The sequence below is a fragment of the Protopterus annectens genome, chromosome 5.part0 (genome assembly GCF_019279795.1).
Source record: "Protopterus annectens isolate FY-2018-M chromosome 5.part0, PAN1.0, whole genome shotgun sequence".
NCBI classification, from domain to species: Eukaryota; Metazoa; Chordata; order Ceratodontiformes; family Protopteridae; genus Protopterus; species Protopterus annectens.
In genome coordinates this window covers 37,062,333-37,080,234 of record NC_056735.1, presented here as the reverse complement: position 1 = coordinate 37,080,234, position 17,902 = coordinate 37,062,333, and the positions used below count along the sequence as shown (strand labels likewise).

At 39.0% G+C, this 17,902-nt stretch overlaps 1 protein-coding gene across 1 annotated transcript in view; it reads left to right on the top strand.

Annotated features, from left to right (window-relative positions):
* The window catches only part of TBX19 (T-box transcription factor 19), a 584,718-nt gene that overhangs the window by 448,843 nt on the left and 117,973 nt on the right, over positions 1-17,902 (top strand). Inside the window, exons 6-7 of the mRNA XM_044072087.1 lie at positions 12,943-13,128; positions 15,184-15,325. Of these exons, the coding sequence (XP_043928022.1) occupies positions 12,943-13,128; positions 15,184-15,325 (328 nt within the window). The remainder of the gene's footprint in view (positions 1-12,942; positions 13,129-15,183; positions 15,326-17,902) is intronic.

Below are 17,902 nucleotides of genomic sequence, written 5' to 3'. Positions count from 1 at the left end.
CCTAAAAGGCACTATGGGGTGGCAAGAGCCTTTGCCAATATCCGAAGCCTAGGGGTGACAGGTGCAAGCCATCCCTTGCGTAAGCAGCGTGGCTTGTCCAGCATGTCATCCCAGGCAGACAGACATTGGATCCCCTTTGAATGACACCAGAATTTAAGCCAATTATTAAAGCTGATCATCTTATCACTGTATTGTGGCATCATTCTAGGTGAAGGTAGGATACTGCTCAAGGTCAGGGTCATACCTGCCTGGGCTACATAATCAGAGAGCTCCTCAATGTCTCTTTTCATGTAGTCCAAGGAGGTACATCTCAGGTCGTTGACACCAGCGTGGACAATGACTGAGTCATACTTGTACCTGCTGTTGAGAGACCCGAGTGCTTGCATTATGTGGCGGATTCTAGAGCCCAACAGGCAGCTTACTGTGACCTTCTCCTGACTCAGTCTGGTGAGCGGGACGTCAGTGTGTCTGACTATGGAGTCACCTATGACAAGTATGTTTGGTGTTGTATTTGGCCTTAAGGGCAGTGACTGCTTTGCACACTGATTTTGTTGTTTATGTGTTGTTTGTGTGGTGTATTGAGTTTGCAGTTGCTTGGGTGTCTGCTTTGGAGGCCTCTGCTGTTTAGGTAAATTTTTACTCAGAGCCTCCGAGTATGTCTTAGTGTGTTTATGTGTTTGATTCAGTGGTGTGGTTGAGTTATGTGAGACTGGTATTGTGGTGTGTGTAGTTGCCTTCTCCTCCTGCCTGGTCTTGCCAGTCCTGAGTTGAGAGAGCTCAGCCTCCAGTTTGGCTAAATAGCTGCAAGTGTTAGTGTTACGTGGGAGGAGGAGAGGGTTGTCCGTGTACATGAGGCAATTGTAACATTGTCTCAGAATTCCCAGATTCACCAACTGGGCAGGAGAGGACGCCAGCATCTGACCCTTCGACATGCTAGAAAGAATTATGAGTTGGTATGAGACAGAAAAGTAGTGGGCTTAGCAGGGAAGTGGGCACTCCTGGGGTTTTGCTAGTGAGAGATTTGTATAATATAGAGTGCTTGACCTGCAAAGAGAATGCTTATAAGACAAGGGATATGCTTATAAGACAAGTGCTGAGCTTTTTGAGAAGAAAAAGCTATTTCGAACAAGTGCTGCACTTTTTAGTGAAGGTGTAAACTGTTTAGGTTCCCAACAGAGCAGTTCTAAGGGAAAAATTGAAGAACAGACTTTCTGGAGCCAGAAAGAGTTTAACCTGGTTTAACCGGCGCTGCCCGATGCTGCTCTAATGGCAACTCCATCGCTAAAGCACGTTAAAGCGTGCTTGATAGCAGGGGCTGGAAAGAAGCAGGAATAGACCCAAAACGGACAATAAAACTACAGTTTCAAGTCAGTAACTACCTCTACGGGGGGCAGGGAAGCTGCTCAATGTTATTCACTGCCATTGATCAACAGAGAGACCCTCCTTCAGCCCAAGCAAAAATGGCCTCACAGAAACTTTCAAACAGTTCAGGTACAGCAAGCCTGTAACTGAACTTTTTTAACTCTCAGAAAAGTGGGAAAAAAGCAAGATTTTTTTTTTGTTTTTGTTTTTTACAGAGATAGCAGAGTTTCACAAGTAATATCAAGTTATAACAGTGCAGTAAATGACCCCACACAAGAGTGCTAGGTCAAGGACAGAAAATATGCAAGTTTTAAGAAAAAAACGATTTAAAATTAAGTGCAAACAGGAAATTCAGCAAACAGCTTTTGGTTGTGCTCTAAATACAGCTACTAATACAGAAATCAAGTTTAGCAAGCCAGAAAATGCTCAAGCTAGGCAGCTATGCAGAAAAACTTAGCAAATAAACAGAGAAAAAATACTTAAAATCTCAAAAGTGGCTCCCTTCTTTTCTCAGCATTTTTTCCTCTTGGAGGGTGCTTCACCAACAGCCAACAAGCCTGAAAAGACTCCCAAACCACGAGGCAACTAGGTTTTGAGAGGAAGATGAAGGAGTTTTGGAAATGACCCCTAGTGGCCAATAAAACTACAGTTTCAAGTCAGTAACCACCTCTACGGGGGGCAGGGAAGCTGCTCAATGTTATTCACTGCCACTGATCAACAGAGAGACCCTCCTTCATCCCAAGCAAAAATGGCCTCACAGAAACTTTCAAACAGTTCAGGAACAGCAAGCATGTAACTGAACTTTTTTAACTCTCAGAAAAGTGGGAAAAAGCAAGATTTTTTTGTTTTTGTTTTTTACAGAGATAGCAGAGGTTCACAAGTAATATCAAGTTATAACAGTGCAGTAAATGACCCCACACAAGAGTGCTAGGTCAAGGACAGAAAATATGCAAGTTTTAAGAAAAACGATTTAAAATTAAGTGCAAACAGGAAATTCAGCAAACAGCTTTTGGTTGTGCTCTAAATACAGCTACTAATACAGAAATCAAGTTTAACAAGCCAGAAAATGCTCAAGCTAGGCAGCTATGCAGAAAAACTTAGCAAATAAACAGAGAAAAAATACTTAAAATCTCAAAAGTGGCTCCCTTCTTCTCTCAGCGTTTTTTCCTCTTGGAGGGTGCTTCACCAACAGTCAACAAGCCTGAAAAGATGCCCAAACCATGAGGCAACTAGGTTTTAAGAGAGGAAGATGAAGGAGTTTTGGAAATGACCCCTAGTGGCCAATAAAACTACAGTTTCAAGTCAGTAACCACCTCTAAGGGGGGCAGGGAAGCTGCTCAATGTTATTCACTGCCACTGATCAACAGAGAGACCCTCCTTCAGCCCAAGCAAAAATGGCCTCACAGAAACTTTCAAACAGTTCAGGAACAGCAAGCCTGTAACTGAACTTTTTTAACTCTCAGAAAAGTGGGGAAAAAAGCAAGATTTTTTTTTGTTTTTGTTTTTCAGAGATAGCAGAGTTTCACAAGTAATATCAAGTTATAACAGTGCAGTAAATGACCCCACACAAGAGTGCTAGGTCAAGGACAGAAAATATGCAAGTTTTAAGAAAAAAACGATTTAAAATTAAGTGCAAACAGGAAATTCAGCAAACAGCTTTTGGTTGTGCTCTAAATACAGCTACTAATACAGAAATCAAGTTTAACAAGCCAGAAAATGCTCAAGCTAGGCAGCTATGCAGAAAAACTTAGCAAATAAACAGAGAAAAATACTTAAAATCTCAAAAGTGGCTCCTTCTTCTCTCAGTGTTTTTTACCTCTTGGAGGGTGCTTCACCAACAGTCAACAAGCCTGAAAAGATGCCCAAACCACGAGGCAACTAGGTTTTAAGAGAGGAAGATGAAGGAGTTTTGGAGATGACCGCTAGAGGCCAATAAAACTACAGTTTGAAGTCAGTAACCACCTCTACGGGGGGCAGGGAAGCTGCTCAATGTTATTCACTGCCACTGATCAACAGAGAGACCCTCCTTCAGCCTAAGCAAAAATGGCCTCACAGAATCTTTCAAACAGTTCAGGAACAGCAAGCCTGTAACTGAACTTTTTTAACTCTCAGAAAAGTGGGAAAAAAGCAAGATTTTTTTTGTTTTTGTTTTTACAGAGATAGCAGAGGTTCACAAGTAATATCAAGTTATAACAGTGCAGTAAATGACCCCACACAAGAGTGCTAGGTCAAGGACAGAAAATATGCAAGTTTTAAGAAAAAAACGATTTAAAATTAAGTCCATTTCAGTATTATGGTAAGTCAACATTTTGATAGGAATCCATATATATATATATATATATATATATATATATATATATATATATATATATATATATATATATATATAAATATATATATATATATATATATATATATATATATATATATATACATATATATGTGTATAAAACTATACACAATGTAGTATGCTTTAGATTTATATCTGTCATGCAAATCACAGAGATTTAAAGCTTGAACTAGTTGAAGTACATGTGTGCTTGCACGTTTGTGAAATATCTTGAAAAGTAGAGTGAAGTTAAAGTGTATATAACTTCTAATCATTTCCACTCAGTGATGCATTTGGCAAAGTCACTGAGAATATATTTGGTTTCTTTTCTGTATTGCTATCAACAACTAACAGGTACTGCAAAAAAGACACACAGGAGAACTAAAAGGATATATATGAAGAGTTTATTGACATGCCAGAGATTTGCTTGAAGAAGGAAGATCATGTGACAAACTGTATGCCCTTAGCATTATGGATACTATGGGATACTGCTGTAACATAAAAATAATGTCTTAACCACTACGTACAAAGCACCCCCCCTTTAAACATAACCTGAGTAGGATAGCATATGTGCCAACCTTTGTTTCCAAGGCCCTCTTATTCAGCTTGTCAGCAACACCACCCCATCTAAACCTTAGCTCTCCCACCCTCTCAACAAATCCTTAGTGATATCGCTTCCCAGCCTTAATAATATCTGCATTGGTGTTGTGGGCCTCATTCCTCTGATCGACAATGCAGAGACCAAGATGGCAGTTGTCTTCAAATCTTCCTATGAACCTTCCAGCTGCTAATATTAAAATAAATAGACAACAATGGTTACCTAGTGTATTGTCACAGCAGGTAGAGCCTGTGATACAAGTCTTATCCAGTTCTCTGACTGGGTTACTGGGAAGCTGAATAAGGTTTAGCCCTGGAGATGTGAACTCTCAGAGTTCAGTAAAGCCTATAACTCAGTTTTTCACCACTGTCTGGTCTTTAAAATTTGGTGGACAGGAGTAGGCAACAAACAGTGCAGGTGGGTGGAGACATGGGTAGAGTATAGGACACGAAAGGTGGTAGTAAAGGAACAGATACCACAACAGATAAAGGTGATAAACCCAGTGCCCCACAGGAGTCAGATCTAGAGCCAGGCCTAGTGAACTCAGTCATCTGTAACCTCTTACAGTATGGAAAAAATAATCAATGCTTTTTCAGATGGCAGCCATCTTAGGAGTTACCATAGTGTCTAATATAGATTTCATAGATAGTTCAAGGCCCCTAAATCTTTAAATCTTTTATTTAAAAAAAAACACCTTTATTGAATTAGTACTTCTGACATATTCAAACTTAAATTTGTATGAAAGCTCTCAAACCATATTAACAAGTGTATATTCACAATATAATCAATTCAACTTTTGCTGTATACAATATAGTCAGTCCACAATTAGATTTGTTCAATTTCTGCCTTCTCTTAAGCCTTATTCCTCCTCCAAAACATTTTTCTGCATGTATTGTTTTCCCAATTTCCATTTTTACTATGTAATTTACTCCTGCCCTTTTCTAAAGATCCCACTTCCTGTTCTTTTATCTCTGTTACAATATTGGCTGTTCTTTTATCTCTGTTACAATGTTGGCTAATTCAGGTATATTTGGTTTAGACTTTGATTTCCATTTTCTAGGAATTGCTTTTTTGGCAGCCACCAGAATTACACTTAACAAGGCCTTACTATGTCTAGAACATTCAGATCCTGTGCCCAGTTCAAAAAATAATTTCCTTAGTTACATTCACTTGTTCGCCAAATATTCCTGACAGAATACTCCGTATGGAATTTTTAAAATCTGCCAACTCATTGCACTCTAAAAACATGGACTTTCAGGTACATCTTTTTTTCCCATTACACTGCCAACATTTGCCATCTACCTCAGGAAAAATTCTTTGGAGCGTGCTTGGAGTATAAAAGCACCTGTGCGAACACTTCCAGGCAAAAATCATATATCTTGTAGACTTTGTGGCATATTTGAGAGCCAAACCTTTGTCTTTCTGTTGTTCCAAGGCACGTAAATCTTATCACCATTCAAACCTTGCCAGTACCCTCCCTCATACTGCAATTACTAGCTTTGGAGAGGACATACTAGTCAATTCCAGGACAAATCTGTGGCTACCCATCCAGTCATCTAGGTTATGTTTATTTAGTCATTTATTTATTTTTATGCAATTGTTTACTGGGGTAGAACTCTGATCCCACTGGGCCAGTTTCAGTCTAAGCCCAAGATATGAAAGCACATCAAGTGAAAAATAAAAAATAATTTATATAGTGAAAGAGCACATTAAAAACAAGGGAATAGTTAATATATAATAGAAAAAATCATGTAAGAAGGTAACCAACAGAAACCACTATGCACAATATTTCCTTTCCTAGATTAGCAATATTAGGAGTTAGAGAAAAGATGCTGTAGTGAGAATGATTGTAAGTATGTGTTTGAGATTAGGGAGACTAGGTTATGTGAACGAGGATAGTGAGACACATTGCTTAACATGCACAGAAAGTTTATTTCAGAGTTTGGGAGATGATGGTTTATAAACCTATCCCTCCACCATGTTTCATTTATTTGTTGGTGAAGATTTAGTTCTCATGTTCTGCAACTGGTGAATGATTACCACGTTAGACCTCAGTGATATTCCTTTGGAAATTAGCTGTGCTAAATAAAATTTCCTGGCAACCATTATCAGATGATAGTCAAAAAAGAAAGAGTTGTCAGCCTAGGTTTCTTGATCCCTGACTTCATTATAATTATATAGGGGTGTGTTGTCTACACAGTATGAAGAGGAGATAAATGTTCTACCAAATGTGATGATCCTTCACTTCTTAGCATTTAGTTTGAGCCCATTGTTAGCACACCAAGTGTTTACTAAAGAGAGTTCATTCTTGAGGGTTTGTGTGTCACGGGGGTGACTTAACAACAACCCCTAGTCTGCAGGCATCTGCAAACTTTGTTAACCAGAGGTCTCAGATTTCTCCTTGGAGATCTGAGAAGTAAATGCTAAAAAGGAGAGGTGCCAACACCAAGTTCTGAGGGACACTGCTGGTTATTTTCATACTTTCTGATAAGGAACCTGCAACTTGTACTGTATGAATTCTGTCTTTCAGCCAGTTAACTTAAGCAATAACCGATAACGTGGTGTGGTATTTTGAAGATTTACCCATGGTTGGTGTGGTTTAATCACCAGGGCAAAGCCCGAGTGATTAAATAAAACCAACCGTGGGTACATTTTCAATATACCATAACCACGGAGTGGGTTATTGCTATTATACAATGACATTATTTAAGAAAAAAAATACTTACTTCTCTTAAATGATGTCTTTGTATAACGGCGCATTACTGTTCTTCCACTGGTTGTGGTACACTGCTTCCTTGTTTTGATATACTGAGCATGCCTATGGGACTTGCCCCCCATGCATACCCAGTACATCAATGCTTTGAAACGGAAGCAACGGAGAAAAGAAAGTCTCCATTGCTCCATTTTTTTCTTTTTTTCTTTTTTATTTGTTAAAAAAAATGTTTTTAGCATTTTATACCAACGGAAAAAAGTCCAGGCGACCGGACTTTTTTCCGTTGGTATATTGTAGGATTTACAACAGGCACGTTGGCCAATCAGCGTGCACGTTTTGGAATATTAACGGGGGGTCATTGTATAATATCCATTTTACCACATATGGGTCAATTTTTAAAGTATTTATGTCTGTATGATGCCAGCATAAGGAATGGTGTCAAAAGCCTTGACCAAATCTAAATATGCCATAACCATTTCTGAAGAAGTTTACCAGATTCAGTAGACAGGATCTGTCCTTCACAAGGTCAAACTGTTGGGGAGGTCAAGTCTTTAATAAGACTTTTAATGTCATAGTTTATGAGGTCAGTTATAATACAGTCCAGATGAGCCTTCTAAGGCTGATATGTCTGTAATTATCTGGTTCAGTTGTAAGACCATACTTATGGATAGGCATCTCCACTGCAGTGCCCCACTCATCAGGGACAAAACCAATAGCTAAACTTAAGTTAAACAGTTTAAATAGTGTATCTGCAAGGGCATGTTTAATACTATTAATTAAGCAACCAGGTATATTGTCAGCTCCTACGGAGGATGCATTTTTGGACTTGGTTAGTATGTTCAAAAAATGATCTACAGAGATAATTGGGAGAGTAAAGGATGCAGATATTTCAGGGCTTTAGATAGAAGCCTCTTGGGTAAGGTTGGCACTAATTTTTTTTTACAAAGATACTGGTGATGTCTTTGGTCAGAATATGAGGCATCATTATGAATAAGTTCAGAATAATGTAGGGTATTGTTTCTTAGTTTTCTAACATAACTAAAGAAATATTTATAATTATGTTTGGCTTCAGAGGACATACTAAGTCATTTGGTGCCTTTTGGGCACCTGATGGTGTTACTGACTTCTTTGAAGAGCTTTTATTATTATCATTAAGAAGAGGGGTTTGGGATGTACTGAATAATGAGATAAGTGTCTTTTTTGTTATTTTTATAGTTTATTTATGGTGGTGGACCACTAGAGTGTTTATTTTAGAATTTCTTATCATAGTTTATTCTGATAGGAACCACTAGTTCTGTGCTTCACTATGCTTTTAACTGAATGAGTGCAGAATTCCTTAGTGAAGCTTGCTGCTGTATCAGGGTTGGGATGCAGTGAAGTCATAAGTGAACTTTGACATTTTGTCACAGAGTAGGTTGAGGTTGACAAGTTTGTAGTCCTTAAATTTAGTTGGGTTTGCTTTAGGGGCTTTTTGAAGATTGTGGCCAGACTTCAGTGGGGAATGACCTGCCAGAGTAGATCAAGTGACAGCCATGTTGGTAAGAATCAGATCAAGAATGCTGTGTTCTGTTGCAGGTTTATTAACCAACTACTCAAGAGAATTTTTGTTCAAGTCTAACAATATTTGGGCATACCCTACATTGGAGTACATGTGTCCCATTTTATTGAATGGTAGTAAAAGTCACCCAAAATAATGGAGTTTTTGCCAATAGGGAGATCATTTAGAACATTCAGGAATTTTCATGCTCATCAAAGGGCAAAAAAGGTGTTCTGTAACAAGCTATTAGTTGATAATTAATCCTACATACTGTGATCTGTAGTTCAATTCAATGAGTACAGTTTGTGGGTCCCTAGGGATCTGCCTGAAGGTAATATGTTCCTTGAACAGTGGGTCCCTAGGGATCTGCCTGAAGGGAATATGTTCCTTGAACAATGGGTCCCTAGGGATCTGCCTGAAGGAAATATGTTCCTTGAACAGTGGGTTATGTTCCTTGAACAGTGGGCCCCTAGGGATCTGCCTGAAGGTAATATGTTCCTTGAACAGTGGGTCCCTAGGGATCTGCCTGAAGGTAATATGTTCCTTGAAAAGTGGGTCTCTAGGAATCTGCCTGAATGGAATATGTTCCTTGAACAGTGGGTCCCTAGGGATCTGCCTGAAGGTAATATGTTCCTTGAACAGTGGGTCCCTAGGGATCTGCCTGAAGGTAATATGTTCCTTGAACAGTGGGTCACTAGGGATCTGCCTGAAGGTAATATGTTCCTTGAAAAGTGGGTCTCTAGGGATCTGCCTGAATGGAATACGTTCAATGAACAGTGGGTCCCTAGGGATCTGCCTGAAGGTAATATGTTCCTTGAACAATGGGTCCCTAGGGATCTGTCTGAAGGAAATATGTTCCCTGACAAATATGGAAACTCTATCACACTTGCTATTAAATCTGGAGACATGAAAATTGTAAAACCCTGGTACAGAGGGAGTACTATCCTTACATGTAAACCATGTGTAAGTAACTATGGAAATGTGGAATTTTCCAAATGCAAGGGTGCCTCAAAATCAGGCAGTTTATTGTTCAGCTTTCTGCATTCTGGATAGCCACATTAATGCAATCTGATTTTAGGAATGATTTGTTAGCTATGTTGAAATGCACATCAACTGGTTTGTGCCTAAATGGAGGGGGGGTATCATCCAAGTGTTTAGCCAGTATATGGAAGCCTTGGAAGGAGAGGTGTAGACCATCCACAGTGAAGCAGGACTGTAGTGCATCTCATCCCATGCTGATCCATACTGAATCCACCTGGAATCACACCAGCTACTTAACCAATTATTGAAGTGAATTTTTTTTTCTTTGTATGTAGGCATTCTTCACTGTGAACAAAGCTTTCTTCTCAGCCCTAGTCTCTTACTGGTACTTGTAACATGCATGGAAAATTCTGGTATGTCAGTCTGGAGGATCCTCAGGATTTTCATCTCTGGTTATTTACTTCCACATGTACCACCACCATGCTGGAGTCATATTTGTCAAGAATTACAATCCTTATGCCCTTGTAATGTCATTAATCCAGGTGCTTAAAAGATAAGTCACTGTTATCCTCTTATTTTACAGTCTTGTGAGTGATAACTCAGTGTGCCTGACAATCGGGTCACCTATCATTAAGACATTCCTTTTGCTGCTGTGTTTCAAAAAGATAGATTTGGAGTGTTTTACCCAGGGTAAATCTTTACAGGAGGCATGATTTTTGCTGAGACTTAATTTTCTTATTTATTTACAGCCTCAGCAAAAGACATTTTGGTGTGATTAGTAAATAATTGTGGTAGAGATGTATGAATCTCACAACGTACTTTTTTGGTGAGAGGGAAGCCTCCAGATTAATTAGATATTAACACCTCTCCCAGATGGAATCATTAATGTTGAATATAAGACTAGCAGGAGACCGCATGATAAAAAGCTGGCAACAGAGGTAAAACTAACAGGGTGACCTTCCGTCTTGTCCAGTGCTTAGGTATTTAGATGAGTAAAGTAAATGCAAAAGAAGGTGTAAGTAATTATGGTAGAGAGCACACAATATACAGAAGGGTGCTTGCCAGTCATTTGTAGTCTTTCCCTAGATGTTGCACAGTTTAAAATAAGATGGGGAAAAAGGGGTTAATACTTACAGGTATTACTGCATTGTGCCATAAGCAGACAGGAAAATATGAAAGTGTGGGTATCTCAATTTTTAGCAGTCAAAGGGGAAGAACTTACTAGTTTGATCTTCAAGGGCTCTCTAGATTGAGCAGATGAGACCAACATGATCTTCAAAAGGCAAAGTTATAGCAACTCAAGAACCACCACTCAGAACTATGGTGCAGAATACAGTGGGACAGGAAATGTATTTAAATAGCTTAAGGGGTGTGGCTTCACAAAATGATACTTTTGTGTTTACTGACAACAGACAATGAAAGAGGAGGAGGGAATTTTGTAGTTAAATTAACATAAGGGGTGGACCACAAGAAATACATTGGATTTAAGAGCTCAACAAGAACAGAGTTGGAGGGTGGGAAAACTCTCCAGACACTTAGTTCTGTTGTTGAATGTCCTACAACTGCCTTAAATCAATTATAGCTCCTGAACTAGCCTTTTGCTCACTCATCTCACAAGAAAGAAATCAGGGTTTAATTCCCACAATCAGACCACTTAAATGGCAAAATACATTGTAGCTGTTTACTGGAATTACTGACTATAGGCTTAGAGAGCTTAGCTAAAACAGATATAGACTGCTAAAATGGACTAAAGCAGATAACAAACAAATGAAAATTCTTCAGACATTTAGCTTTATTGCTGAGTGGTCTGGAATTATCTGAAACCAGCAGCAGTTTAAAAAAATACAACAAGAGCAGTGTGGCATGCCGGGAAATTCTTCAGATACTTAGAGCATAAATACAAAATAAATAAATATACCCCAGAGAAGAGACACAGAGAGGTAGGGGTATGCTGCAAGAGGTAGAAACTCTTGTTCAAATTCCCCAAGCAGGGCTAACTGTAAGAGGTAGTAACTTCTGTTCAAACTCCGCAGGCACACGGTGATGCACTTAACGAAGGACAACAAGGGGTATCATATATGTTGAGGGTGTCAATTTTTAGAACCTGACTGTAAAAGACTTCAGTAAATATGAATAATCAGACGCAATAGGATGGTGTCAGCAAGAAGCCCAGTGTTAGGCCATATATTCTAGGGCAACACATCCAGGAATGTAAAGGTAATTATGCCCTGGGGCAACAAATCCAGGGATATAAAGGTAATTATGCCCTGGGGCAACACATCCAGGGATAGTAAGGTAATTATGCCCTGGGGCAACACATGCAGGGATATAAAGGTAATTATGCCCTGGGTCAACATATCCAGGAATATAAAGGTAACATTATGCCCTGGGGCAACACATCCAGTGATATAAAGATAATTATGCCCTGGGGCAACACATCCAGGGATATAAAGGTAATTATGCCCTGTGGCAACACATACAGGGATGTGAAGGTAATTATGCCCTGGGTTAACACATCCAGAGATATAAAGGTAATTATGTCCTGGGGCAACACATCCAGGGATATAAAGGTAATTATGTCTCTTTAAGTCAGGTTAAGGTGGAGTATTCCACATAGAAAGTGGACAAGCCATCCTGGCAACTAAAAAGTTGACTGAAGACAAACCAGATTTTTTGTTTTCTGTACGGTGCAAAGTCTACATTCCCCTCATGCATGGGACTACCCCATGTGCCTATTTACAGGGTCACTCCGCCTTGTGGAAAGAATGGAAAATCTCCTTCAGTGTTCAGATTGTCCTACTAGCCAGCAGTGTTGTTTGGTCACTTTATATGTGATCAACCATAAACTTGGGCCTAACATATGTAATTCTACCCATCCAGACATGAGGAAATCTGCAACTGTTGTTTCCTTCAAGCATTCCTTAAAAGAGGACGACTCTGATTTACCAGAATAGCACTGCTTTGGTAACCTTCCTTAGTACCAACCCTCACAGTCTCTGACTAATTGCCTCTCTATTGTTCCTCCTGAAATCAATATTTTTTTAAATGATACTGTACATATTGTAAATGTTCTATATATTTTGTAAATATTGTTTATCTCAGTATTTTCTATATACTCTTTCTTTCATCAGAAGTTCAGTTCATCTTCTATTCCTTCTCATTATCTGTATAGAACATGCACGTTTTTGTTCCGTATAACTACTGTCTTTACAAAAATATTTTAAAATAAATAAAAATAATAGGCATCATATTTTTAAATGACTGAGTGCTTTCATCCTGTCTCCTTGCAATTACTGGATGGAGGTAAGACAGTATCCAATAAATTCTTCATATTTACTGCATACTGTTTAATTATAGTTTATGCATTATTATTTTTGATGACTTTCTTTGGCAACAATTCATCTTTTTTTTTTCTCTTACAGTGAGTGGATGGCTGCTTTCAAGTCCTGAAGCCATATGTACATCTGGAAATCCTAGTTATCAGTACACCAGCACTTTACCTCTTCATTCTTCACATGCCCACCATAGCTGTGAACATTACACAAACCTCCGTAGCCATCGACCTGCCCCCTACCCAACATCGTATATGCACAGGAACCACCCTGCAGGTAGAGTGACATGGATCACTTTGTAAAGGTTCATAATTTTGTGAACAATGAATTTTATTTATATGCTACTAATTCAGTGTGATCAGACATAATTCATAATCTATATTCATTGGGCTCTTTTGTTGGCTTAGACATGGGCTTACTGAAACATTGGGTGTCTAATTTGAGACAAGGAACACTGGGTGAAACACTGGGTGCTCTAATTTGAGACAAGGAACACAGGGTGAAACATTGGGTGCTCTAATTTGAGACAAGGAACACTGGGTGAAACATTGGGTGCTCTAATTTGAGGCAGGGAACACTGGGTAGTCTATGTCTCGCCTAAGTTGCAGCTTCAGTTTTGCAGAGTTGTGACTTTTCTTACATGGATTTTTTTTATCCAAAACCTGGTATGTGCTATTGAAACCTCTGATGGCAAGCCAAATGAGATAATCATCAGTCTGTGTCATATCCTACAGGTAAGGAGATCTGCAATGAAAAAACAAGATCTTTCTCATTCAGCTTTGAATGTAAGTTATCAGTAAGAGGAGACTCCCTCTTTCTTTTTAATGAAGGCCCACTCCTGGCATTGAAGGCTAGGTTGCCTGAAGGTTAATCCTGTTCCAAGTGGCCATATGTTCTTTGCTGAACCTCCTACAGTTAAAAGGGGTATATACCAGGCATCTGCAAGGTGGGTGTCTGGTTCTTGGATGTTAGTCCTTGGGTTAAGACAGGAAACCTTTTCAATTAGCTATGTGTTTGTCCATCAAGAGGTGCTACACATGGTCTCCTGAGTGGCTTTTGTGCCAAAATGATTGGGTATCATTTTGAGGAAAACACTCCTCTGATACAGGTATAAAAAAGGGCCAGCAACTCTTGGAAGTGCCTGAGAACTGGCATCCAGCTCAAATGTGTCAGTAACTTCCAGGAAAAACTGTCTAGAAGAAAATGACACCATCTTACTGTATGCCTCAAGCAGAGTTAATACAGTCAGTAGCGGAGCTGATGAAGGCAGTGGAACTAGAGGGGGACATAGTGTTGCCTCACTAGGACCAATGCCCTCGGGCCCATGTGGGACTTCCAAAGTGAGTGAAACCAATTTCTTCTGAGTCCTGGATTCTTAATCAACTTGTTTTATTCTTGGGTTGTGTGGGGAAGGGGTAGATGCCTCCTGCACCCAGGTTAAAACATGTTTGTGTTCTATGCAGACCCAAAAATGCATCATTCTGGGAGAGAAGCAGTTTTCTGTTAAAAGGTGTGCATTACTCACACCCCCTTCCCCAGGAGTATAAGCAATGGAAGTGATAGTCTGTCGGTGGAATTATTCTTCTGAAAGTACAGCTGTTAAAAGTTTTTTTTTCCTGAGGACATCATGAATCTTGGAAAAATCTGATGCTTAGTAAAACTGTATAGTAAATACAACACAGCAGATCTGTAGAAGCTGAGTTAGTAGAAAAGTTTAAACACTGGGCACCTATCATTCTTCTGAATGTTGCTTGGAAGGAACTAACAGACAGACATACTAATGACTGCTGCTGCACAAAAACAGGCTGAAGATGGTACAGGCTGATCTATCTTATAGGTGGCAGTCATGCCAACATCCTGTGCAGGGGACATGAGTTTATCTCCTCTCTGGGGACATGTGAGCATTCTGGATGTCAAACCAGAAAGTCAGATGTCTGCCTGCAGCTAATACCCATTGTTAATAATGATGTTGCAGTAGTAATCCTTACGATGAATAATTTAACATTTAGTATGGTGTTACCTTAAAAGATATCTCCTTAACATGACTGATATTGACAGGATCACACAGTGTTTATTACACTGTAATATGAATTATTTAATTCTTGAGCTATTCCTGTTCAACTCACATTCAAATAGATCTTGTCAAACTGATATAGTTTCAGTAAAGTTTGAAAGGCCCAGTCTGTAGAGGAGAACCTGTTATATTTACTGGCACCAACTGAGCTACTTAAGGCAGAGTAAATGTGTTAGAGAAAGTATGCTGTATCATGCTTAAATTTATAGCACAGGCTTAATGGTGAAATTTAAAATATGTCATTCTTTTCCTTGCAGTAACACTGGCTGAGCCTGCAAGCAATGGCCTGCAGGTTTTCCCTCGGCATGATAGTTGGACTCCTGTTCCTCCACCACCATCTCTGTCACATGCTAATCTTCTCTCATTGCCTCATACCACTGCAGTTTCTGGTAATACTGGGTAAGTACAAACCATTGGTGTCTGAGGATACAGGGGCTGACAGAATCCTTATGATAAATATGATAGAGTTGTTGTAGAAACTGCTTATTTCCTGTTTTGATAAATAATTTTGCTAAACTTTCAGTTTTAGTCCTCATCTGTGCCTCTCAACAGAACCATTCATACCTCTAACTGTCCAGATTTTGCAGAATGTCTAGATTTTTGCATCATATATTTGGTCTTTTTCTCATAAAATTTGAGGTTTTCTGGCAAATTACTGAAGACTGAAGTCACTAAATAATTACATGTATTTCAGTTTTAGACTTTATATCCTTTGCAAAATGCATGCTAACACAAATCACGTTATTCTAGCAACTTTCTAAGTTTAAAAGAGCAATATGTAAAATCTGTCCCTATTTTCGGGCCCTTAGCCCCCCAATATTTGAAGCTTTGTCCAGATTTCTCCTGCTAAGAGATGAGAGGTATGGACCCATTGAATAACAATTTTCAACATACTTTATGGAAACATATCAGATATTAATTTGGAGAATTGCTTGCTTACTTATTGTCAGCCATTTTAAGCATGCATGTTGTGTACAGACTGCATGTCAAAATATCTATCTGGTATATATTTCTGTCAGTAGTTAGGATTAGGAAGTGTTATAGTAAATAGCTTCCTTTCTTGTGGCCCAGTGGTCTGGTACAGGTTGTCTGTATTTATAGATGATAACCACGGTTCATTTAGTGGACAGGGTACCATAGGGAAATTTGTGGAAGAATAAAGACACGGTGATGCCCAGCTTGGTTTTATGGGAGATAGGTATGGTATCATTTGCTGCTACAGAGAATCATGAAATGTCTTGGTAGGAACTATTGACGTTCAAACTCTGGCATGCTAATGTGATCGCCACAGTACATCATGTCCATAGAGAAATGTTAATGCTTCACACATTGAGTGTGTATTAATAGGACATGGTCTTGGTGGTCATAACATATTATTGTAAAGCATTACCCTTTGATAGGATAATTAAGGAAAATGAACAACAGGAACTTTACTGAGCCTAAAATGAGGAGGGTTGGAGCTGTAATTAACCTTCTATTTCTTTATTCTGATATGATCATCCATTACTTATTTGGACTAAAATGCAGACCTTCAATGCTATGAGCATCAACTAATAATACAGAGGCTTATGATCGTATCTCTGATTATAACCCAGTTGTTATGCGTTCAAGACACAGATGTCAAGGAATTCTCATCCGGAGTGAAGCTCAAGAGTTGAATTTCCTGGCATCCATGTCAACATTATGTAACTATTTCATTACGATCATAGGAAGCAGATCATAATTCTTTGTAGCATATGGAGTTTCATAAGTGCAGAACATGAAATGTTATACAGCTTTGAAAGATGTAAAATACTTAGCTCTGCATCACAGACAACAGCTAGATGCCAAGTGTCCCTTTGCTGGTCTGTTAGCTTCAATTTGCCTCTATTGTGTGGCAGACAGGAGTGCTTTATAGCTTCTAAAAGCCGTTTTAGCTTTTCATTTTTGTTCTGTGGTGGCCACTGTGTATGTCCTAGTGTGACACTACAGCATAACGGAGCTAAGACATGTATAACAGCTATGCACCTGTTTGATGTCATTGAGGCACATAATGTTGTGTTTCTCCCAATTTGGAAGCATTATATGCTCACTACATCTATCATATAGTTGGAGCTCCAATTATAACTAAATCTTAGCACATACAGCATGCTGATTATGCTCAGACATCGAGGGCAGTCTTGTTATACACGTCTCTGCCATCAAAGAGGTGCACAACAGGTTTTGCTATACATGGCTTTCAGCTGTTATGCTCTAATCTTGTGCTAGAGCATGCACACACCAGATACCACAGAACAGTGGTGAGAGCTTTGAAAGCTGTAAAATGTTGCTCACCACCACACAAAGAAGGCAGACTGAACTGTATAGCTTTTGAAGGTATTACTCCATCCAATGTACACAGTTTCTGGCTACTATCTCTGTGGAGCATTAAGTGTTTCATAATTTTAAGAGCCATTAAACACTTCATGCTCACACTTTTTTTGTAAGTAGTTGTACATGGGAATAGCTGACAATCCATGTGCTACTAAGAATTATGATTAGGTCTCTCAGATCATAACAAAATAGTTATGAATTCTTGACATTGATGCTAAGGTTCACCTCTTGAGTAAACTTCTCAACATCAACATCTTGAACATATAAAATGACCGATATGATCAGAGAATTCATCTTAATCCTCTGTTGTGTGTTCAAGGATGTCACTTTGAGAGTAGGAGAAAGTGACTTTTAAGAGGTGGCTCTTGACATCCATGTCAAAAGCACAAAACTTAATTGTTATGTTTAAACAGACCCAATCATAATTCTTTGCAGTATGTGGAGCTTTAGCTGCCCTGATGTATTGTTGATTTTAGAAAAAAATGTAGGAGTAGAAACTGTAAACACTGCCACACAGAAAGCAGGTAAAAGCAAAGTGCCACCGTAATGAACAAATGTCTTTAAAAGCTGTCAGACAGTTCACTCTGCTACACGTGTGTGTGTGTGTGTGTGTGTGTGTGTGTG